Genomic DNA, 23,745 nt, shown 5'->3' with positions numbered 1-23,745 from the left:
CAATAACGACAAGGTCATCAGGCAAATTTCTGACAACCACAAGTGACACAAAATTGTGTGTCAACATGAAAGCACTTAAGTCAATGAGTAGTGTGTTTTGGAACATTGGACATGCTTTATTTCAGAACTTTTCACAATTTATTTAAACATCTCACATATACAAAATAGGTACAATAGACTTTGCGATGTCATTCTGGAGAGAGATAGGCTGCCGAAAACGCATTCAGAATTGGATGAGAATGGGATGTCCGTATGAACTCTGGATGTGTGATTTGAAGGATAAAGCTTGAACAAAACCCCAAAACAAACTAAAGTTTCAAGACAAACAAGGAAAAAAAACATGAAACAAATACTGGACATCGGCTTAAGGGGGGCATTCCACCTGCTTAAAGCGGGATCCTATCAGAGGACTAATGCAAGACTCCTATAAGAACAATACAAAATAATACAGATAAAAGTGGTTTTGTCCACAGCTGGAAATGAGCACCATTGATCTCTGATATGAGACAACGCTTGAAGCCTTAGAAGCCCAAAACATCTTTGTTGCATACCAGGTTGTTTTTGCCTATTTCAGCACATGCATGAGGTAGTTTAAACCTTATTTTCATGGAAATTGTGGTTTTAAACCTCCTCTTTGGAAGATATACAAAGACCACAAAGTGATGCTTACTTTCAGCGTTTTTATTACACTTCTTTTATTTTTTACAAAAGGATGACATGATGTCCAACAACAAGGTGTTTTCCCGCGTTCCTTTGGATTGCCGTATTAATTTGCATTGCACAATCGCTCCGTTCAGTCCGTTCAGTCCTCTCCGATAGTTGCCCATCTTAAGCAAGTGGTTGCACAGTGAGAAATCAGCATTAAAAAACACAGAAAGAAGGGCAGAGATTTTGTTCTTTTTTTCCCGTTCTTTCTCTCTTTGGGGGGGTGTTAATTTATCATGAGTCTATTTATTTGAAACAGACTGGGCCAATGTCCAAACCGAACTCCTGATCAGCTCCACCAATGTCCATAGGTGCAATGTCGAGGATGGGCAGGCGAGATGGTTTATTTGTTCTGTACTCAATCACTGTCTTGCTCCACTCACCAGTGTGTCTCTGTAGGGTGGGGGTCGGGGGATGGATGGGGAAAAGTGAACCGAGATTAAAATGGTGCTCATTAATGATGAAATAATGACTAAAAAAGCTAAATATTTCTGCAAATGATATATTAGTCCAATAGTCCAATAATGAATCAAAATCTCAAGCTACTTTTAAAGTTAATAAAACAAACGAAAAACTAGCTATCATAGGAAAATTGTGTTTCATATTTGTCGATGAGATTTTGGGGGTTCATCTTAAATGTATTTATTTGGGTAGTACTGCAGGAGGTCAACAAAAATACGGCATATATATATAATTAAAAAAACTACAGCTAATACTAAAACGAATCAAATGTAACAAATCCACTCTAAAAAAGCTAATCAAAACTAACCAAAGTATATATTTTACAAAAATAGGAAGAATCCTGCAGTGATATTGTTATGAAAACTTGCACAGTCACAGTGGATAATAATGGCAGAGAAAGAAAGAACTACGCACAGTGCAACCATCCTCCACCACAGAGAAGGTGAAACGGCTGTTGCCCTCAGCCCTCAGCTCCACATCGTTGGAGCCGGCAAGCACCACAGCCTTCTTCAGGCTGCCGCTCTCAGCATCCATGTAGGCAACGCTGTTCCTGCAGTGGTAGGTGATGTTCTGGCTAGCCTGGTTGGACAGCAGGCGCATGAAGGCCAGCTGGGTGGCCATGCTCTGAGAGCTGATGGTCTCGTCATTGTAGGTGAACTGCAAATAAAAACCCAACGTCATCCATGTTTGTTTTGAAGTTCCAAAAACCAGCCTCTGGGTTTTAACCCAGCGCCCTGTGCAGCAACTCACCTCAGTTCCGCCATTGATGGTCTCTCCGAACCAGACATGCTTCTTGTTCTCGGTGCTTCTAAACCAGTTCTTCTTGGCAATGCTCTCGGGGTGGGCATGGACGCAAGTCTCGCGTGTGGTGAAGTCGCAGAAGACCCTGATGGCGTCATTGATGCAACCCTGGTTGGGGTCGATCCAGTAAAATCCTGCCAAAGGTTTGCGATTGGTTTCAACGGTGTGATTTCATGTCGGTGAGGACTTCTCAAAGATTTCCCCACGTACCGCTGGTCCATTCGGGGTGGCCGAGCTTGATGTCGCGGCATGTGCGGGCAGGGTTCTTCCTGGATCCCTCAGGGGTGAGCAGGTTCTCAATCTGGGTGTTGAGGGACTTGATGGTGGCGTCAACTTCGTAATCCTTAGCTCTCATGGCGGGCTGGTCAGCTCTGTACTCATCGTATCCAGACAGATCGTAGCCACCGCCAGCAGCGCCGGGAGGTCCGGGAAGACCGGGAGGTCCGGGAGGACCCTAATCGAAATGAGGGAGAACTTTGATATCCATCTGAACAATATCACAAAACCCATCTGCGTTTGGTAAAAATCTCTATTAAGTGTACATACAACAGGGCCGATGTGTCCAGGAGCTCCGCGAACACCGGGAGCACCAATGGTACCATGGGCACCAGCTCTACCATCCTTACCGGGAGGTCCGTGGGGTCCGGCGGGACCCTGAAAGAGGAGGGAAAATCTCGGTCAGATAAAGATTCAAAAGAAATCCATACTCTGCATGGATATGTTCAAAAATACAAATCTTTGGTTGCAACCTATAAATATTACACTATCAACATTTCACTTACTCTGGGTCCAGCGGGTCCATTAGCACCAGCAGGTCCGGTGTCACCAGGGGCACCCTGAAGGGAAACAAAGAGATGCCTATAAATGACAATATCCAACAATGTTCCTGTTGTGTTTATTATTTTGCTTTGTCTTGACTATTATGTGAAGCACTTTGTTACAGCTGCAGATGTTGTGAAATAGAATAGATTGTATTGTATTGTAAATGATTTTGTGCTGTAATCCATCATCCTGATACGGTAGACTTCACTCACAGAAGGTCCTGGCATTCCCTGGAGACCAGGGTGTCCACGAAGACCCTTCATTCCAAACTCTCCTTTGTCTCCAGCAACTCCCTTCTCACCACGGACTCCAGCGGGTCCCTAGGATACGTACAAGCAACATGTTCATTTGAACAGAACATGGCGTGAAACATGATAGGATGATGATGGGAGCTTTCTAGAAGGTCGCTCTACTTACAGCAGCACCTCTTGATCCAGCGGCTCCGGCTGGGCCAGAAGGTCCGGTAAAGCCCTGCGGTACAGAAATCCAGTCAAGACACATTTGTCCCAAATAAACGTTGGTAATAGTTGCTAGTCATGTGGAAGCCGAGTTTTGATCACTTACAGAGTCTCCACGGTTTCCGGGTCTGCCGACAGCTCCGCTGGGGCCGGCAGGTCCGGGGGCACCAGCAACTCCCAAAATACCAGCGGGACCGGGGTCACCACGGTCTCCCTAAGCACGGCAAAAATGGGGAGGTGATGGTCAGAATGGATTTTGTTTTTCTGTGAATTGTCTTTTTAGACATAGGTTGGATTGGATACCTTGACTCCGGCAATACCGGGACGACCAGGAGGTCCATCGTTACCAGAGTTACCCTGGAAAGCAATGTCAAGTTTAAAATTCAAGACCTTGGACTTGTGTTTGTTGTTTTTTTATCATTTCAGTATAAAATGATGTCAGAAATGGATCTCGTACCTCACGTCCAGCTTCTCCCTGAGGTCCGGTCATACCAGGCATACCAATGTTGCCAGCGGCACCGCGGGCACCAGCGGGACCAGCAGGTCCGAGTCTACCAGGCTCTCCCTAGGATGCAACCAAGTCAATCTTGAATAATCTGCTTGTGGTGTAGTCGTGACAGATGATGAAAAAAAACTTTAGATCATCATGTTAAGTGCATTGCTTCTCGAGTAGTACTCTCCATGTTCTTAAAATTGCGTCTAAAAATCACTCCATATGTCCTTGAGATGTAATGCTAAGATGCTCATGAGAAAATATTAATACTCACGACAGCACCAGGACCACCGGGGCTACCACGGTCGCCTCTAGCACCAGGAAGACCAACAAATCCTTGAAGACCAAGTGGTCCAGAAACTCCAGGAGCACCAGGAGCACCCTAAGCCCAAGCGCAGCAACATCAAATGAGTGAACGACGACAGCTAAGTTCAATGTAACACAGGTAAGTCCAACTTACAGCAGGTCCAGACTCTCCAGAAGGTCCCTTCTCTCCAGCGGGGCCAGAAGGTCCAACCATACCCTGCTCTCCAGCGGGGCCAGAAGGTCCAACGTCTCCACGCACACCACGGGGACCGTCTTTACCAGCGGGGCCAGCGGGGCCGGCGGGTCCGACGATACCCTGAGAGGAAGAGAATATGTGAAATTTGTGTTTATGTATTTTGGGGGTTTCAATGACCCAAATTAACATAAAATGCACTTACAGCGGGTCCGGCGGGCCCAATTCTGCCAGCAGCTCCAGGGAAACCAGTCAGACCCTATCATTCAATAAATAAATTATGACCATCATCAAAAAATTATAATTCCAAATGGCAAATTTGACTGCAACACATTCAAGGTGGAAAGTTTCAGTCAGTAATACATTGAATTAATTAAAAATAATACTGTGGTCCGGTTGAATTGTAAATGTATTATTATTCATATTACAATTAACCGATGTGGACTTTTGCGGTGCATTTAAAGAAACATTTATTATGGGAATTACACTCCTTGTCCACTGTGATAATTGCAAATATATTTGTGTTCATCTATCAGAATCAGAAAGCCTTTAATAGTCCCACAATAGGGACATTTGCAATCTACAGCAGCAAATGTGAAAGATATAACAAGTACTCTAGGCACAAAAGACAATGTCAGGAAACTGAAATACACTGCATAAAAATGTTTCATAAAAAGGACCAGTACATAGTGCAAAGTATAAAAATACAATATACAGTAAAGTCTCGTTATATCGATATCGGATATATCGATAGTCCCGGTTATATCGATACTATTTCTATGCACGCACGGAGAAAATTACATGCAAACAGGCTCGGATATATCGATAGTCCCGGTTATATCGATATTTTTTCGGGCTCCCTTGAATATCGATATAACGAGACTTTACTGTATATCAAAAAATGTAATGCACAAGACACCTGTTACCATTTATACAACAGAATATGTCACAGCTTGCTGTGAGTAAATCTAATTTGAGATCATCTTAAATACACTCATCATACTTGAGAGTCACATGTTTTTTTTACATGTCAAACGAGCGTGCTAGCTCGCTAAAAGGTAATCTGCCATTTTGAAAAATCAGCTTTTCAAAGCACATTTGCTCACGCAATCCAGGTGCTATGTGATATTTGTGAGTGTAATAAATGAAGAGGAACATATAGTTAGGTTTTAAAATCCTGACCTGAGGGCCGTTGTCTCCACGGGCGCCAGTAGGTCCAGCAGGGCCACCAGGACCCTAAAACGCAGGGTCAATGTCACAGATTGAATTTCACACTCGTGTCAACAAAAAGATTCCCAATCCTATTCATTATTTCAGAATGAATCCAGGATGAACGTTCTACTCACAGCAGGTCCAGATTGTCCAGCAGGTCCAGCAGGGCCGGCGGGGCCAACATCTCCCTTTCCTCCGGCAGGTCCGCGCTCTCCTCTTGCTCCGGGTTGTCCGTTAGCGCCCTGTAGGGTGAAGCGATAGCAACCATTGTGCCTGATTACGTGCCATGTGACCACATGGTTGATCACAAGTCTTGTATTGGAGATGTGAGGATGTTAGCTTACAGGAGGTCCGGCGAATCCAGGGGCTCCAGCAGGTCCAACCTCTCCACGCTCACCCTATGTTGAATGAAAACATAATCTTACTCAGTAAAAATAATAATTATATGTCATTAACATTTATTTAGGAACAAAACTGGGATGAACTTACAGAGGCACCACGGACTCCAGAAGGTCCAGCGGGTCCAAAAGATCCACTCTCACCCTATGGAAAGAAATAAAGTATGAAGAACACAGTTCCTCATCATGATATCGAGAGCAAATGTTTTGTTTAGTCTCATCAGGGGAACATTGGATGATTTGAATGCAAATTTTTGGCTTCCAATTTTTAGCTGCTAGGAAATGTACTTGCCTTGTCGCCATTGGCTCCAGTGGGACCAGGGGGGCCACCAGCTCCGGGGAGACCCTAGAAATAAATCAGAGAAGATGCTCAAGAGCACGGCTCTGTTTTAGAAACAGCAAGGAAGGTCTATGGGTGTGAGATGGAATATCAGTAGCACATACACGGGCACCATCTCTTCCGGGATTGCCATCGGGTCCTTTGTGTCCAAGCTCTCCCTATTTGTGAGAAATGAAAATAAAAAACAATGAGAGTTTGTGAAGCTCATCTTACTGAAAAATGCAAAGGATGATCTGATTTTTTGACGAAGACCTTCTCTCCCTTGACTCCAGCGGGGCCAGCAGCTCCACGCTCTCCGGGCATGCCGCTAGCTCCCTGGTGTCCAGGAGCGCCAACAACTCCGGCAACACCGGGCTCTCCCTGGAAGTGGATCGGGAAAAGTTTCAGTTCATTTTTTGCATGTGAAGCGCAAACTGGTAGAAATAAATTTCCACTATTGGCCGTACAGGTTTTCAACATCTTACCTTTGAACCATCAGCACCAGGAGCTCCACTAGCTCCGCGGGGTCCCATAGGTCCCTGAGGTCCGGCGGATCCGGCAGCACCGGGGTTACCGCGCTCGCCCTGTGCGTTCACACAGTTACATAATCAGTGGAAAGTCATAAATAAGGCTAATTTTCAATATGGGTGTAAAATGTGGGGTGAAACTATTTCATACCTTGACACCAGCGGGTCCAGCGACTCCCTGGTCTCCTGGGATTCCCTGTTAGGGCACACGTGTTGTATTAGCTTGCTACGCATTAAATTCAGCATCATGCTAAGTGCGTTTCGGGCAGCTACTTACTCTGTCTCCAGGTTTGCCAACCTCTCCAGCGGCACCAGCGGGTCCAGGCAGACCCTGAGATAGTATAAAAAACATATGTATGGCGACATTAAATGGAGGCTGATTGGTTGTCATGAATGTCTGACGCATCCTAGGTTACTTATAAAGCATTAAAAATCACCTAACATTGAACTAACCATTGAAATTTGATATAAATAGTTAGGAAATTATTTATCAGAATTGTTGTCTCTGTTCCTCTTTCTATGCCAGTGACATACAGTGGCAATTAATTCAGTGCTTTTTCATTTGACGACTAGCTAAAACGTTTACCTGGATGCTGCCATTTCTTTAATTTCAATGTATAATTTGTTGTGTGGTAATCAAAGCATACTTATGTTTTACTGTGAAGAGCTAAAAGCTAATAAATAAACACAATTGGAGATTGGAAATTTTTGTTGACCTTTTTTTGAGATGATTGAGAGTTTTGAAAGGCATTATTATTATTATTATTATTATTATTATTATTATTATTATTATTATTATTATTATTATTATTTGTACTTTATATTTTATGTGTTGTTGCGCTCCATGTTGAGTCTGTGACTGCTTTATTTCCTGTATATGATAGTTGTCCATGTTAATACAATACAAATTGTATTGTATTGTATTGTATTGTATTGTATTGTATTGTGTTGTGTTGTGTTGTGTTGTGTTGTGTTGTGTTAAAGGTAAAAATTCATATTTTATTCACTTTTTGAAGTAAACTGATGAAAGAAAAAATATTAATATGTGCTTTGTTCTAAATTATGAGGAGCAATTAATGATATTCAGACCTGGAAACCAGGAGATCCAGAAGGTCCCTGCTCTCCCTTCTCACCAGGACCGCCCTATAACCACAAAGAGCAACACACGGGGTTACAGTCACACGCGATAGCAACACAGTGAAATAAAAGATGCCTTGGAATTGTTAAATGGCGCACGGATACTTACAGAAACTCCCATGGGGCCAGTAGCGCCATTGTTGCCATCGGGGCCAGCAGGTCCCTACACACATAGAAATTGACACGATTACAACAACAGACTACTGAGTACGCGCTCAATCATATTGTGTTATATTATTTTCATGAAGTTTAGAATCAGAAAGTCTTTAAGAGTGCCACAATGGGGAAATTTGCGAGTCATGTGACTTACTCTCAGTCCAGTGGCTCCAGTAGATCCCTTCTCTCCAGGTTTGCCAGGCTCACCCTAGAAATCATTCGATTCGACAAGTTAGGAGATATTTGCTTTATTCTCTCCGATCCATCCAATCATTTTTGTTTCAACTTACAGCGGGTCCCTTGGGTCCAGGGAAGCCAATGTTTCCAGGCTGGCCTCTAGGTCCAGTTGGGCCGGGAGGTCCGGTGCGGCCATCTTGTCCAGCAGGACCCTAAAGCAGGAAAAGGTAACCATTAGCATGACTCGAGCTTGGAAGCTTTTTATCGGTTGCCTTTTATTTTGGGTATGTGGCTACTTACAGAAGGTCCCTCCTTTCCTTGGGGTCCAGAGCTTCCGGGGCTTCCGGGGAGACCCTGTTAAAAAAGTGATGTTCTGGTTAAATTGTTTCTGGTTCTTAATCAGGATTTTTGTTCCTAACATAAAACCAATGACATTTATCACAATGTTCGATCTAAATTTTAGTCGGAATGATGAAGGAATTAGCCAAGCAATACCCACCCTGGCACCAGCGGGACCAGGCTCACCACCACGGCCAGCATCTCCGGGGGGTCCACGAGCTCCAGCAGAGCCGGTGGCTCCACGAGCACCAGGCATACCCTACGTGATATCGATCATGAGGTGAAAAACCAGGAGCAACACAGGTAAAGGGGGTCACACCCACGCGTAAGGCTTTACTTACAAGTGGGCCAACTCTACCCTCTGTACCGGGCATTCCACGGCTTCCGGGGGAGCCCTAGGGGAGACGCACAAGGATTGTCAAGTGAGGCCCCCAAAGCAAGATGGTATTCGATACGGCGATCGCCGCCGACATTCACTCACTCTGGATCCACGGCTACCAGCGGGGCCAGCGGCTCCAATCTCGCCAGTGGGTCCACGTTTGCCCTCCTCACCGTGAGATCCGGGGGCTCCTTGAGGTCCAGCGCTACCCTGCAGATGGCAGAAGACGGAGGACAAATGAATTAATCGGTTGTAAAGAAAAAAAGAAGGAAAAGGAGTGAAGTATGAGTGGGGTGTCTTCGAAACTTACAGGCTCACCCTTGGCACCAACATCTCCCTTCACACCCTGAACACCGGGATCTCCCTAAAACAGGTTCAACAAAAATAAAACACATTTTAAATGGATGAAGAGATGCTAATTTTTGCTATGGTGTTGTTTCTTGAATGTGAACGTACAGCCAAGCCTCTGGGACCTGCAGTACCCTGAGGTCCCTGAGGTCCAGGTCCTCCTCTGGGTCCGGGGAATCCAGGAGCTCCGGCAACACCAGCAGCACCCTAAAAAAATGACAACCTCTTGAGTACAACCCAAAAAAAAGGTATGATTCAATGTGTAATCAATTTATGATTAAGATCGGATGGATTATTTCAGCACTTACAGTGGCTCCTTTAGCTCCGTTCAGGCCATTAGCACCAGGGTTACCCTACGAAAGAAAATAAATACATAGATAAACAACACAGACAAGAAAAAAAAACACACTCAATTTCAACGACTAGCTAACGCAAAGCGATATTTATTTCTAAGTTATTAATCACAAAGAAAATGGCGAGCAAGAGTAGTTTACTTACGACGGGACCAACGGGGCCAACAGCTCCATTGGGACCGGGCTCTCCTCTAGCTCCCTGAGGTCCAGAGGGACCGGTGGCACCAACGGATCCAACCTCTCCCTGTGAAAGACCGAAATAATGACATTTTTGCCTCTCTTATCCGTATCTCTTATTGGGATAGGAGCATGTGAGATTGAGACCTACCTTGGGTCCAGGGCCACCGGGGAAACCTGGGGCACCAGCGGCACCGGAGGGTCCCTGGTGGAGAGAGACAGTAAGAATTTTTCGCTTCATATCTAATATACGAACTGCGCCATTTTTGGGTTGTGTGGCCAATAGCGTTCGCCTCGAGACGAATGAGACTTACAGCAGCACCAGCTGGTCCAGTGTTGCCATCGGCACCACGAGCACCAACGGGGCCAGCAGGGCCGGCACGACCTCTCTCGCCAGCCAGACCGCGAGGTCCCTGGATGGGGGAAAAAAAAGAAAAGACGTGTTCATTCTGCAAATTGAGTAGAAGGAGGAAGGAAAGTCATAAAGAATGAAAAGGCGAAGACCTAGTGTGAGTAAGCCAAACTTACAACAAGTCCAGGTCTTCCAGCAGCTCCGTGTGCGCCAGCCTCACCCTAGATTAAAAATGAAAAAGTGTCATGTCTGCAATATGGATGAAAAAAAGACCATTTATTTTCTGTTCAGCCCTGGCTTACCTTGATTCCGGCGGCACCAGGCTCTCCTTTGCGTCCATCCAAGCCATTGTAACCCTGAAACACAAAAAAGGCCATTATAGGCGATATTGTGGAAAAAGATACATGAAATGTTGGATGTTAAAATGTCAATAAATCAAAAGGAAAATATAATGAGAGGAATTAATGGTGTTATATGATATATGATGAGATTAAATTGTTGTGTAGTTTAGCTGCTAAATAAGTATTAATATTGCTTAAAAAGAATTTCATAATAATGTAGCTTCACATATATGAGTGCAAATATTTTTCAATTTGAAAATCTTTTTTTTTTCCTCCATAAAATAACCTCTCTAGTTATCTCTTGGTGGATCCCCCCCCCCCCCAAAAAAAAACATTTCCATAATTTGGTTATCTCCTTTGCCGCCATTTTTCTTCAAATAGCCCGTAGCAAAAGTTTAAGACTTACTCTGTGTCCCTTCATTCCGGGAAGTCCTGGGGTTCCGGGGAATCCACGAGCACCCTATAGTTAAAAAAAAAAGATAACGTTAGAGATGAATTGTCGTTTCCTTCATTAAATATAAGAATTGTTATCAAGTCAGAGGCTTACCTGGGAACCGGGGGTACCTCTGTCTCCAGGCTTGCCGGGTCTTCCATTGTTACCCTGGAAGTAGAAATGTGGTTCCATTTAATCCCAAGAAAACAACAAAAAAGGGCCTAGATGAAGATATAATTGTTTACTTACGTCCTCTCCAGATTTGCCAGGAGGTCCGGGTGGGCCACGGGGACCAACGGTACCCTTTGATATCAAACCAGAGTGTTAATAAGCAAAATTATCCTCAGATATTTGAATATCGAGTGAATTTTAAGCAAATGCTTACAGTCTGTCCAGGCTCGCCGGGCTCACCAGGGTGTCCGGTGTGTCCCTGAGGTCCCTGTTAAGACGGATAAGAAGTACGGCCTTCAGTTGTGATCATGTCAGCGGCGCAAGTGTAACAGCAGATTGTCATTTGAGTCCGAACTAAAACTTACAGGTGGTCCAGGGGGTCCGGGAGGTCCTCTGGTGCCCATCATACCCTATGAGGGGGGAAAAAAATAATTGTGTGATGTGTTTAAAATAATAATAATAATAATAATAATAATAATAATAATAATAATAATAATAATAATAATAATAATAATAATAATAATGCTTGTTTAGTCCAATGTTGCATGAATGGATGGTCCACTTTGTGCATTAATGGATGACAATTGACGGACGGGCCCTCACCATGGGTGAAACTGGATCGGGAGGCTTAGAGTACTGAGCAGCAAAGTTCTGTGAAAGACAAAAAAATAGTTGATTATTTACAAAATCACAACATGCAGATGAGGTCAATCAATGTCAATATGCTAATGGGGGGCGAAATGTCATTTCGGAGAAAATTGCAAAAATGGTTGCGAGTCAAGATGTCAACAGACTTAAGGAGAACGGTACCAATATTCTGACTGACACTGTGACAGACAGTTGACCTTTGAGTGTGACCTCTATGGTCATGTCAATATGCTTTTTGGGTGTGTGCATTATTCTACACGCAAGGACGCACGTGCGTCACAGCGTCACATGCGTCACTATGTCGGTGGTATGATTATTATTTTTTCCTCATTAAGAAAAGTGAGGGTGGGGTAACTTACTCCACCGAGTCCAGGGGGTCCAGGGGGGCCAACGGGGCCGGGAAGTCCGGGTTTTCCATCTTTTCCATCAGGTCCCTTGGGACCCTATACAACAGAGACATTGGTGCCATGAGCTGAGCTGTCAATTTGTTTTGCTCCTATTTTCACTGATTCCATTCAAAATTGCACAAAATACTGTTTAAAAAAATCACAATAAAATCGATTTAGGAGCTAAATGAAATAAATGCATTCCAAAAATGATAGCAGAGCTACTATTGTTGACATGGGGCAAAATGGGATGTGGCCTAACGGGGTTAGAAGATCAAACCATGTCAAAAGATGTTCGACGTCAGACATTCCACAAAAAAATACAATAAAAAAACCCACAACAATGTGACACGAAACATAATTAAATAAGAATTCTGTTGCTTACCCTGTCACCTCGAGGTCCTTTGTCTCCTCGGGGGCCCTGCGGCAGGAAAAGAAAGGAGTCAGCCAAAAACACACAGCAGATGACTACTTCAACGCGGCCGCACTTTCCTTTCTAAACTACCCCAAAAAAAAGCACTCGATGCAAAGCGGGTCCACTTCAGTGATAACATTTGATAAAACTTGACCTCGGATGTTTTCAGAGATGGGGACAAGACTAATGTTGCTTTTTGAGTTGCTCTGGTGTGGCATGATGTCAGGTGTTAAACCATACATACACGATAAACATAATGTGCTCATCTTCACAGTTTAATTGGAAAAGAAGATCTATGCATGTACGTTTTATCTTTCACGCAGATGATGCTTGCAAAAATGTGAGGTTTGAGGCCTTTGGGGTATATACGCGCTTGAGTTTCATTCGGGTAAAGCACGGCAATGCTAAGCAATGGCGGACAGAGCGAATGCTCGGCACTACGAGCATGACGTCCGCATTAAAACCTGTTTTAAGAGATGATATGTCGCTGAGAGTTGGATGTTAATTGACATTTTGGGTCATCTCAATGGTGAGTTTGAATGTGGAATCCCCCTCGGACTGGACTGCAGATTCAAATTATAAATGCTAACTGTGTCATCAATCAATGAACGAAGGGATGAGGAGGCAAAGGAAGGCCGCTGCCCCTCGCTGCAGCCCTTAGAAAGGTCCCTTTGTGCCATGTGGGCCCCCCTCTGGGTGCCCAGTGGTTGCAGCTTTTCCCTGACACAGTCTCCAGCCAGTCAGACCCTCACCTACCCGAGGACAGGAAGGCAAGAAAAACTCTTCCGAGGGGGGGGCGCATGTTTATAAAATCCCCCCAAAAACTGTCATTGTACAGGACCTAACGAGAGGAAGCTTTAGCTTGGATAATAACGATGCGCTTTTTGGGCAGCAGGCAAAAACAACAATAAGGTAACAAATACTCTGTTGAGCATCATACTGTTGTCATATGTTCATGTTGGTATGCGTGCGTGTACTAACCGAGACTGCATCGTTGGACAGATGACAGACGAAGCGGAGGCAGAGGGAGAGGAGGTGGGTGGGGGGTTGGGGAGATAGAAAAGGGAATACACCGTTAGAACAGAAGCAATATAAAATAATTGCTAGCTAAAATAATAATAATAATAGTATCTCGATGACAACAACCCATATGCACAAGTATGTTGAACCGGCGAACAAATGTGACGATTTCACGGAGATACAAAAGCTGACATTGGTCACAGCCCACTTGAAATGTCAATCAAAGCATTCAGGCTGCTATTAAGGTTGAGGAGGCTAACAGGCTTGGACAGGTATACCTTTCGGGAAAAGTAAAAGCCAGTCACCGCGAAAAAGATCAACAACATCAATTGTAGTGTGTGTAACTCAAATGCATGAGATTAGTAAATGTATTTTACACTTTGTTAGTCCACTATGTGTCTTGAAAATATTATTGAAAGTGGTAAAGTGATATAAATTGTGATGTCTAACAGGGCTACAGTGCACTAGAGGCATCTGTGGATGCGGATGAGAGAGTCCCGCTGGACTTTGTGTTGGACCTCCCCGTGAACTCTAAAGCGGCGTGGCCAATCTGGACCGCAGGGTGGCGCAGAGGCACACCGAGTAACGAGGTTGGTTTCAACATTTTAAGGTATTCAAAGATTGAAAGGTTTCTGTTGAAAGGCATAAATCATGCATTTGTTTGCAGGTGAGTAAAACAGGATTCGATTTGTAGTTTCGATTGGATTATAATCAAAAATGTAAAATTAATATAATATATCCGATCATATCAATTAAAATAAAACATATGCATTACGTGATATTAGCCAGTTTAATTTTGTATTGATTGCTCTCAAATTAGTCGAAATCAAATTGGGTTCCAAGTGTAGTTCACACTAATGGCCACAAGAGAGCCCCATTGTGTTTTTCCTATAATTAATCTTCCCCTTGGATGTCTGGATGGAACATTTAGTACAACGCCCCAAAATGTTTTCCCCTTAACCCGAGGAGTAAAAAAACTTTTGGATTATTTTTCTAAGCAGACTAAAAGCTTTCACGACTACTTTTCTCGTTCAAAAGCCTTACTTTGCTTTTTGTTTCTCTTTCACGGCTGTAACTACCTATGATAATTATTGTATCCTTGGGGGCGAAAAAATAAAACAAAGATTCCTCTGCATGAAGTCAGAAGCAACGATCTGAGCCGTCTGTCACATCAGTTCCAAAACAAAAGCCCAAAAAATCCTCAAGCAGCGTAGTTGGAAGGAAATATCCAGGAGAGAAAAGAGCAGATATGATAAAAACTTACATTGACATGTTGCTAGGTATGAAGTTACTGCAAGCAGCAACAGAATCCGGGTATCCACAAAGCTGAGCATGTCTAAATAGACATGCAGACTCCTTGTGCTGCGGTGCCCCTCTTTTTAAACAACCTTCAAGCAGGCATACAGTTGAGGTGACGCGAGTAACTCCAAACTTAGCAGAAGCCTGCAGCCGTGATGCTAGAATAATAAAGTTCTATCGGGCCTATTTATACGGCAGGAGGGTCCCGGGTCTGCGTGTCAAAAGTCAGCCCACCGGCCAATGAAAGACAAGAAACCCAATCTGACTCCCATCCCTCTCTCTCTGGTCTAGTCATGTGGTCCTGCATCTCCCAGCCTCCTCTGGATGAAAAAAAAAGAAACAAATTCAGCCCGTGATGACGAGTGCATCGATTTAATTAGATCCATTCTTTTTGAGGACGTGGACAGCGTGGACGTTTAAAAAGGGGAGAGTGAGTTCCGCACGTTTCTCTCCTTTGCGCGGCTCGGGGAGATCAGACGCTAAAAAAGTCCCCGCGTACACAATGGCAAAATAACTTTTCGGATCGGATTGGACGAAACTCCTTTGAATCGGAATTGAACATCAATACCCTAACTTATTTTTTTTCTCCTTCCAGCTTTGTCACATTTGAGCAAATTCTTTTCTTTTCCGTCTCCACGTATGGACCAATGCATCTTCGCAATGATCCACGTCACAAGCAAAAGCCCCAAAATGGAATGTACATAAATTAAACTAGCTTTACACAATAGTCTCTCTCTCTCTCCCTCTCTCTTCCTCTCACTCTTGTCCTCTCTCCACAGCTCACCTGTCCACATGACCAGACATGCCGTCAACTTGCAACAGCTATACGGTCTCTCAGCATAAGCATTCTGCCAAATTAAGAGCTTCTATAGGGATGTGCTTGCATACATACATACAGACAGAAAGAAGCGATTTGATTCAATACTGTGCTAAGTAATTCATTATGAATGTACTCGATGCACTGCGGATGATCAGTCAAGAAACGTTGAAGGGGATTAAGATGGCGTTCCCGTATAGATAAAAGTGCACTTTCCTCTTATGTGCAACTGGTGAACACTCCCAAATTCACTTCCCTCATCCAAAGGACGTAGAGAAAAGAGGCAAGAGAGGAGGGGTGGGGTGGGGTGGGGTGGGGGAGCAAGATAAAATGTGTTTTAAAGATGGCCGAGCTCCCAGTCAGTGCTGAGTTACAGTCTCATGTTTGCTGGAAGCGGCTCGGGGAGGGAGGGAGCGAGGGGAGTCAGACGCAGAGGACGCTGAAGCTCCACATCATCAGCTTTGAACTTGTCACGTTCATGAAAAACTTAGAAGCTGAAAGGGAGTTAATTCCGGATGACCTTTCACATATACACAAAGACTAGTGAGTTTTTAGTTTTTTTTTGTTCATACACACACCGATGAAATCCTTTTTCATACACTGGCAAAATACTGTCACACATACAGTTGAAATGGTGCAATACGTTGACACATAAGCATGTACTGGGGGGAACACACACTCTAGAAAGCTTTATTTTCTTACCTCCTATGATCAGTATTGTGGGGTGAGCCCAGCAGATAGATTTCTCCAGATGTGCAGCATCTATTGGTCGCCTCCCCCCACCTTCGCGAAACCCTGAAAAATCAAGGTTTCATATTTCACATAAGCGGCTGAGGAGAAACGGGGATTGACGGGTGGTGCGCATCACGGGCAGCACTTCCACTACAAGCAAGAGGAATGAAAACAACAAAAACATTTGATAATTGGAAAGTTAGCATGAGTATCACCATATCATCTTTACAAGTAATAAACTGTTCATTTCACTCATTTCATTGGATGAATAAGAATGGATCTAGCCAGCGAGCTAGCTAAATACCTATCGACTAATGCATCCGGGTTTCAAACCCAGAACCTCATAACAGCGAAACAGACGTGAGCAATTGAATTTATCTTTGCTTATTTTGGGAAAGGGCAGGTGGTGACGTGACAGATTATAGATTTTGCCAACAATAACTTTAATTGGGTTCACATGATGCAGCGATGTAGTACAACAGGGGTCTCGGTCCCAGTCGGAAAGCTGTGTTCATAATAAATTGAGGGCAATAAATATAAATGTATAATGTATTGAATTGATCCAAAATCAATCGAGAGAATGGCAGTGTGGTTTGCATAGGAAGGTTAGACACCTTGCTAATTAAAGAGGGTGCTGCAAGTACGTTTGCACATGCACTGAACGGCAGACATTCAAGAGTTGAGGTTTTCAAATTACAGTCTGTATACATGGGAGGTTTTCCTTCCCACTCTCTTTCTCTTTCTCTCTGCAAAGGAATTTTCACCGAGGGGGAAAATGGTGTGATTTTCTGCAATGTGAAAGACCAAAAATCCATACCATACTAAAACAATTAGCAAACATTAGCAGTTACCTTTAAAAAATACAAATTATTCCATTTATTCTTGATGGTGAAGCTTGCCTCATGATTTTTGAGCTGACCCATTTAATATAATGGGATATTTATATGCATATTATTCGGACAATGAAGCAATCTGTTCAGATGTAGCAACTACCATCATGTGTGAAGAGGGATGAAGCTCCGTCACAAAGTCAGGCAGAGTCAAAGATGGCTCCTCCCGACAGGCCCAAGTGCATAATTGCATGCCTGAGACCAAAAGCAGAATTCACCCAATGACAGCCTGCGCAGTGCCCAGGAAGGAAAAGCATGCCAGTCAGATTTTTTCACTCATTCACTGCTAGACATATGCAAAAAATGTGTCTACCTCGGTGCCAGGGTTTTTGTCATTGTCACTCGAATTCCAGGACCCACAGAATATTGAGTTTTAGGACTATATATATATATATATATATATATATATATATATATATATATATATATATATATATATATATATATATATATATATATATATATATATATATATATATATATATATATATATATTCAATGCGGCGTAATAAACCTTTGACACTCTTCTTTCATTAGAAAAAAGAGTTAATTGCTAAATTATATGGGTCTGGAGTTATATGGGCTTGAAATGAGGGCATCTGTCCAAAATACAATGCAATACATACATATTGGTTTCTATAGCGCTTAAACTATAGCGAAAGCTGGGACAATGCGCTACCATGGAAAAAAAGGGAAAAAACATTACCAGAGGCCCTGCCCAGTGCTTTATCGGCACCCAAACAAGAAAGACCAAAACCTGAACAAATTCGGGAATGGCGCTCTACGTCCTATTTTCCATTCCCGAATAAATTTGTGAATGGCAGTGAATGAGTTAAGGGGCTCTCATTTGAGTTCATTGGTCCTAATCCAGTACTTTTTAACATTGAAATGGGATGCACTTCATGTCATTTTCTCGATGAGATTCCTTTGTCCTTTCAGTTGGTCTTTAAACCGTAACGCTAACGTACTTTTAGGTCACTTTTGTAAAGGGTGCTAGAGTGACTCTGGGTTTTAAATAGTTGTCGCCAAAGAGGTTTTACAATAACAAAAAGTACAACAAGCCATCGCAAAAACCTAAAGAGATGTGAGTGAGAGAAAGTGAAGAGTCAAAGGCAAGAGAGTGAATTAAAAGGCAGGAACCTCCCTTGGCTGGAACAAACCATTGGTTCGATTTTGCCTGCATGTCCACATGACTCACAAGTCTGGTCAGCAAAGGCATAATAAACGTGACAGAAATATCCCCGTACAATGTTGCCCGAGTCCAAGGCAGAGAAGCTAATTGCTAGATAGCGCTGCGTTGTGGTCTGACAGCAGGAGGAAAGCAAAAAAAGGGGGGTGGAGTGCAAGAGAACGTCTGTTAAGGCATTTCCTTTTGCTTTGGGGAGTTCAACAGTGGCCGCAAGGCGGAAATGGTTACAAACTCATTAATTTAATTGAAGCAAAGGATTGCTAAAAAATATATACCCATACTAAACAGTAATATATTTTCCAATACATAACTGTAATAAATATGTCGATGAAAAGGTTTCTTCAGCCGTCATCTGTACTTCTTTGAAGGTGTCGGACGTTTCGCTTCTTATCCAAGAAACTTCGTCAGCAAACTGCAAGAAACTTCGTCAGCAAACTGCAAACAGCAAAAAATTTGCTGACGAAGTTTCTTGGATAAGAAGTGAAACGTCCGACACCTTCAAAGAAGTACAGATGACGGCTGAAGAAACCTTTTCATCGATGGACCACTCCTGTACGACTGAGAGCTTACACAGACGTATAACTGTAATATATTGTGTTCAATGTCATTTCTCCATATATTTCATTTTTAAAATTCATTTATTATATATTGTCAATACAAGCATACATTATATATTGTTCACAATATATTGTTATATATTGTAATATACTGCAACATATACAAATGATTGTCTCTTTTCATAATTGATTGCAATATATTAAAAAATAACGTGTAATGTATGCACCATCGATGAGGGTGTCTAGTGATGACAGGCCGAAACACCCAATGATTCTTTGGAGCACTACTGACTATGTGTCCCAAATTCACAACCTTCCCATCCCTGAGGCACAGCTCCCACACCACTCTCAACATCAAGGCTAACCACATGTGAGGACCATCCATTGGCACAAGCGGACAGAACAACATTATGTCCAGTGTTTCATGATTCGGATTCTTTATATGGTGCAAAGTATATGTCATTTTATATTTATAAATAATTGCAATCATATATTACATTTTATATTAAACAATATATTTGTTAAAAATTAATTTCATCATCAATGTCATCATTTCATACACGATTTGACTTTCTTTTTAAATCAACTCAACCCCTAATAGTTAGTTAGCTAGCTAATTTTAATTTATAAATAACCACAATCATATACTACATGTTATATTTGACAATATATTGAGTGTTATATGCAGATGTATTCACCTGTCTGCTTTAAGCAATTTAAATTAAAAATGTCATCATTTCATAATTACACAATTTGACTTAAAAAATCAACCCAAACCCTGATACAATATGCTAGCTAGCTAGCCAAATAGCTCCGCTCTCGACTTCTGAAGGGTTAAGCGTAGTAAGTGGGGGTGAGATGAAATCTTTTCCGCATATTACTGCCACAATGAGGAACACATTTAAGTGAATTCAGCTGTTTGCGGGTCTCAGACTTTCAAGTCAGACCAACTAATCTCGACAGTATGAGAATGAGTTAGAGAACGTGAGGGTTGTTTTTTTGGTAGAAAATACTTTTGAAGCGCCAATGAAAATAAAATTGGACTTGAGGAAAATGTGAAAACGAAAACCTGCAAAGCACCAGGAGACATCATAGCTCCTTTCCCCTCGCCCTCAATTAGCCCCACCCCTTTTGATTTTCGTGTGATCGATGTGGACCGGCTCGGCTTTCATGGGGGAGGAAACTCTTTTGCTGCCCCCCCCCCAACCCCTTCTGGAAAGTCTTTGCTTTCTCTTCAGTTTCACATACCAAACTTGTACTTTGAACATTCTCCCTTGCGTTTTATGCCTGAACCCCAGAGATGTGAACCATTTAGGTCATTTCATGCTAGTCCTCTAACTTAATGCCTGACCAAAAACATTCTTTGTAAAAAAAGCACAGTTATCATCATAACACACAGAATTTGAGTTGTTGATAAGCATCTCAGAGATAAAACCATGTCAACGTATTGAACACTTTCTCAAGGAAGCCTCCATTTTCAAGTCACGGCAGTTTAAGTGTGACAACAAGGAAGTCAAACGACTCTTGCAGACCTGCTCAACACTTGAATGATTTTACAGATGGAGAGAAGGAAGAAAAAATGGTAGCTTTTGACCAGGCAGAGACCTTTTACCAATTTTATTGAGTTTTTAATGATAAATTGTTTTAATTGACAGCATTCAGTGGACATGCATTGCTTGACACATACCAAAATGTCAACTGTTTTTTTTAAACAATGTCAACCATGACAATATTGAATGAATGAAGCTAATTCAATATGGTGAAGATGCAATGGGTGTTGCCATTTTATGTCCAATGAGCCTCAATGAGAAGTTGCGGATCGCAGTTTGATTGATGGGAAGATTGGATTGGATTGGATGTACCTCTCGCAGCGGAGAAATTTCCATTTCACAGCACAAAGTTATGAAAGTTAGAGGAAAGTCATTGGTACAATGGTGTTGTAGTTCTAACCAATTTAAAATGTTTTTTTCTTGTAACTTGCATCTTTATTATTTTTATAACATTTAAAACCATTTGCAATTGAATATTTGAATACAGAATGCCTTATTGGCCAAATTGTATAACAACATCCTTTTGCAACTGCAAATTATTCAATTTCATTATTCAACAATGAAAACAAATTATTCGACAATGAAAACAACCAATCAACAAAATTAAAACACAGCAATAACAACAAAGCAAAGCAGAAAAAAAGATCGATAATGACAAGTTTCCCCTATTTGGATTTATATTCGTAAGCTATCTTGCCTATATGGTTTGTGGTGTCGCTCGTTCAATCATTTGTTTGACTGTTTTTTTATATTCATCCCATTTTTCCCATCTTCTTTTAAACTTCCCCGCTTGCACCCTCAATATGTGTGTGAACCTATCCAACTCAAATATCTCTTCCACTATTCCGATCCATTGGTTCTTTGTTGGACTTATTGCGGTTCTTATCGTACTCATTGCTGTGATACCTCTCCTTTCCCATCTCTTGAAGCCCTCGTTTTTTCCTGGTTGAAAGTCCTCGTCATATGTTAGCCACCTCAGAATTTTTGTCTCCTTTTCTAGTTTATTTTCTTTTATTATGGTATACCAAATATTCAAGGTGAATTTTGTTATTGAGTCCATCGAGTCCTCTATTTTCCGGAACAGTCGTCTGTCTCCCAGCAGCGTTTGGATTGGGTAACCCTCTTTTGTTTCTTCAATTGTTTTCCATTTGGCTTGATACTCGCCATTACACCAATAAAATGTTTTTTTTTTTTAATGATTGGTGCTCTGCCATGCCATACAAGGGTATCTGAAACCGGTTTGCATTTGTATAGGTGTTTTTGTATGTGTGTGTGAATATGCACTCAATCTTGTGTCTTTTTATTGTCTTCCTCATCAGAATCAACAATTTGGGGAAGGAGGGAAAAAATGCAAGTAAAAGTTTTTTTTTTCTCCCTTCCCCTCCATCGGATCGGAGCGTCTGCGAGCACTTTGACTCAAGTATTTCAGTCTGCCGCCGTGTCATTTTTTCCATCAGCTATGTCAGTGGGAGGAGGCTTTTCTTTTTACAGGGGGGGAAGGAAGAGCAATGGGAGGAAAGTCGACGGATGGGGGGGAAGAAACCAGCGACAATTTCAAGACTTTGCTCAAACGGCGGTGTGCGGGTGGTGTGGGCTAGGTTGCATCATTGCGTCGAGTTCACCAAAGCACAAATGTTGGTATTCAAGGACAGAGAATATGAATCAGTGATATTCTGAAATATTATCTAATAATATAATCTTTTTTGTGTGTGTGCTCAAATCAAGACAAATGAGAGAGATTTTGCAGCGCAAGTTAAAAAAAGTGTAAATTAGTGGGGAAGCATGCAATGAAATAACTAACTCACTCCTATGTGTGGTAACTTGCTTCACAGCTGGAAATACTTTACAACTTCCTGCATCACTCACAAAACAATCATGAAGTCTTCGACATTGGTCTCAGTCGCATGGGTCAAAACGAGCTGAGGTGTGTGGATGGTATACGATGGATGTAAAGATTGAACCAAAAAAGAAATGCAACAAAATACTTGTCAACAATTAACCTTGCCTAACTGTGCCGTCATTTTGAACATTGACCATACCAAACGCTCGCGCCTACGAAAAGTATCTTGTGTCGAGGTTTTTTTGTCATACCTGTGCACTAAAAACGAGTGGTTTCAGAAAAGTTGGACAATGATGGAAGAAATTCCAAAGAATTGCAGATGGGGTTTTCCCCCCTCCCCCTCCGCCTCTTTCTTTCTCTTTGGGATAAGCTCCTCCTCCTTTTTTTGGATTTTCTTTCTGTCTAGCTTGCGTTTGACGATTGTTCTATGGAAAATCACCATCACTGGGAATAGTCTGCTCAAAAGCGACCCATAGACGGCTGACGGCGTTCATAAAACAGAAACGAGAACAGTGGCGTGGATAATCATGAATAATCATGATTTGGAGAACTGTGAATAAAAATAAAAAAGGAGAAAAGAAGAGAAAGACAAGAGAGGCTGGTTGAAGTAAATGTAAGGAGGGGGGGGGTCATGGAGGAGGGCGTTTTAAGGGGAGAGCAGTCGGTCCATTACATAGTTAAGGCATGAGCACATGCCTGCTGGCTGACGCACAACGCGAACTGTTTTGCATCTGGTTAGAATCTGTGCTCTCCGCTGTATCTCTGACTTCTTCTCTCAGCAGTCAAGCCCAGCTTGAAAACGGGGCCAAATGCGCTTTTAACGAACATTTATTTTATTGTATTTATTTTTAATCTCCTTGCCACTCGTTCCGTGTCTCATTCTAGTTCTTTCTCTGTCAAACTCATTGATGGAAATAAAGGAAAAATAAATAAATAAATAAATAAATAAACAAATAAATAAAATGGTGGAGGCCCCTATGGCGGCCATCTTGTTTTTCTGCATCTAGTTAGCAGTCCTTTTTTTGGTCTTGATTTTCCACGAATTAAAAATAAACATGTTTTATGAGATAATACAAGCCTCATTGACATTAAATCAATTACCATACTGTATGTTTATGTCTGTTATTTAGGTGACATTGATCTCATTTTTACTGCATTAACCGCGGTACAAATAATTCTGACAATCCATCCATCCATCCATCTTCTGCCGCTTATCCGGGGTCGGGTCGCGGGGGCAGCAGCTTCAGTAGGGAAGCCCAGACTTCCCTCTCCCCAGCCACTTCTTCTAGCTCGTCCTGGCGGATCCCGAGGCGTTCCCATGCCAGCTGGGAGACATAGTCTCT

At 42.4% G+C, this 23,745-nt stretch overlaps 1 protein-coding gene across 1 annotated transcript; it reads right to left on the bottom strand.

Moving 5' to 3' along the window:
* Positions 1–666: 666 nt before the first annotated feature.
* Positions 667–14,983, bottom strand: col1a2 (collagen, type I, alpha 2). The gene is made up of 50 exons (XM_089022811.1): positions 14,793–14,983; positions 14,596–14,597; positions 12,479–12,514; positions 12,067–12,150; positions 11,663–11,710; positions 11,425–11,469; positions 11,274–11,327; positions 11,138–11,191; positions 11,003–11,056; positions 10,862–10,915; positions 10,417–10,470; positions 10,291–10,335; positions 10,077–10,175; positions 9,914–9,967; positions 9,731–9,829; positions 9,541–9,585; positions 9,341–9,439; positions 9,195–9,248; positions 8,987–9,094; positions 8,847–8,900; positions 8,666–8,764; positions 8,467–8,520; positions 8,280–8,378; positions 8,144–8,197; positions 7,943–7,996; positions 7,786–7,839; positions 6,974–7,027; positions 6,848–6,892; positions 6,655–6,753; positions 6,443–6,550; positions 6,295–6,348; positions 6,143–6,196; positions 5,942–5,995; positions 5,797–5,850; positions 5,587–5,694; positions 5,423–5,476; positions 4,446–4,499; positions 4,202–4,363; positions 4,016–4,123; positions 3,706–3,813; positions 3,552–3,605; positions 3,355–3,462; positions 3,208–3,261; positions 3,003–3,110; positions 2,751–2,804; positions 2,515–2,622; positions 2,179–2,422; positions 1,918–2,102; positions 1,582–1,824; positions 667–1,098 (listed from the first exon to the last, which is right to left on the bottom strand). Exons 1-50 carry the CDS (start codon positions 14,860–14,862, stop codon positions 952–954), a joined length of 4,047 nt encoding a protein of 1,348 aa, XP_088878937.1. The 5' UTR covers positions 14,863–14,983; the 3' UTR covers positions 667–951.
* Between the last annotated feature and the right edge of the window lie 8,762 nt (positions 14,984–23,745).

The sequence above is a fragment of the Hippocampus bargibanti genome, linkage group LG20, assembly GCF_051943395.1.
Source record: "Hippocampus bargibanti isolate YZ-2025 linkage group LG20, ASM5194339v1, whole genome shotgun sequence".
Taxonomy (NCBI): Eukaryota; Metazoa; Chordata; class Actinopteri; order Syngnathiformes; family Syngnathidae; genus Hippocampus; species Hippocampus bargibanti.
Note: the sequence above shows the minus strand (reverse complement) of the source record. Positions and strands in the feature narration are given on the sequence as shown.

Excerpts from the sequence above, each read along its gene's own strand:
- col1a2 (XM_089022811.1), bottom strand. The coding sequence starts at position 14,862 with ATGCTCAGCTTTGTGGATACCCGGATTCTGTTGCTGCTTGCAGTAACT. Across the intron at positions 10,471-10,861 it reads CCGGAATGAAGGGACACAGA|GGTTACAATGGCTTGGATGG; the intron begins GTAAGTCTTAAA and ends TTTGTGTTTCAG. Across the intron at positions 3,111-3,207 it reads CTGGATCAAGAGGTGCTGCT|GGACCCGCTGGAGTCCGTGG; the intron begins GTAAGTAGAGCG and ends TACGTATCCTAG.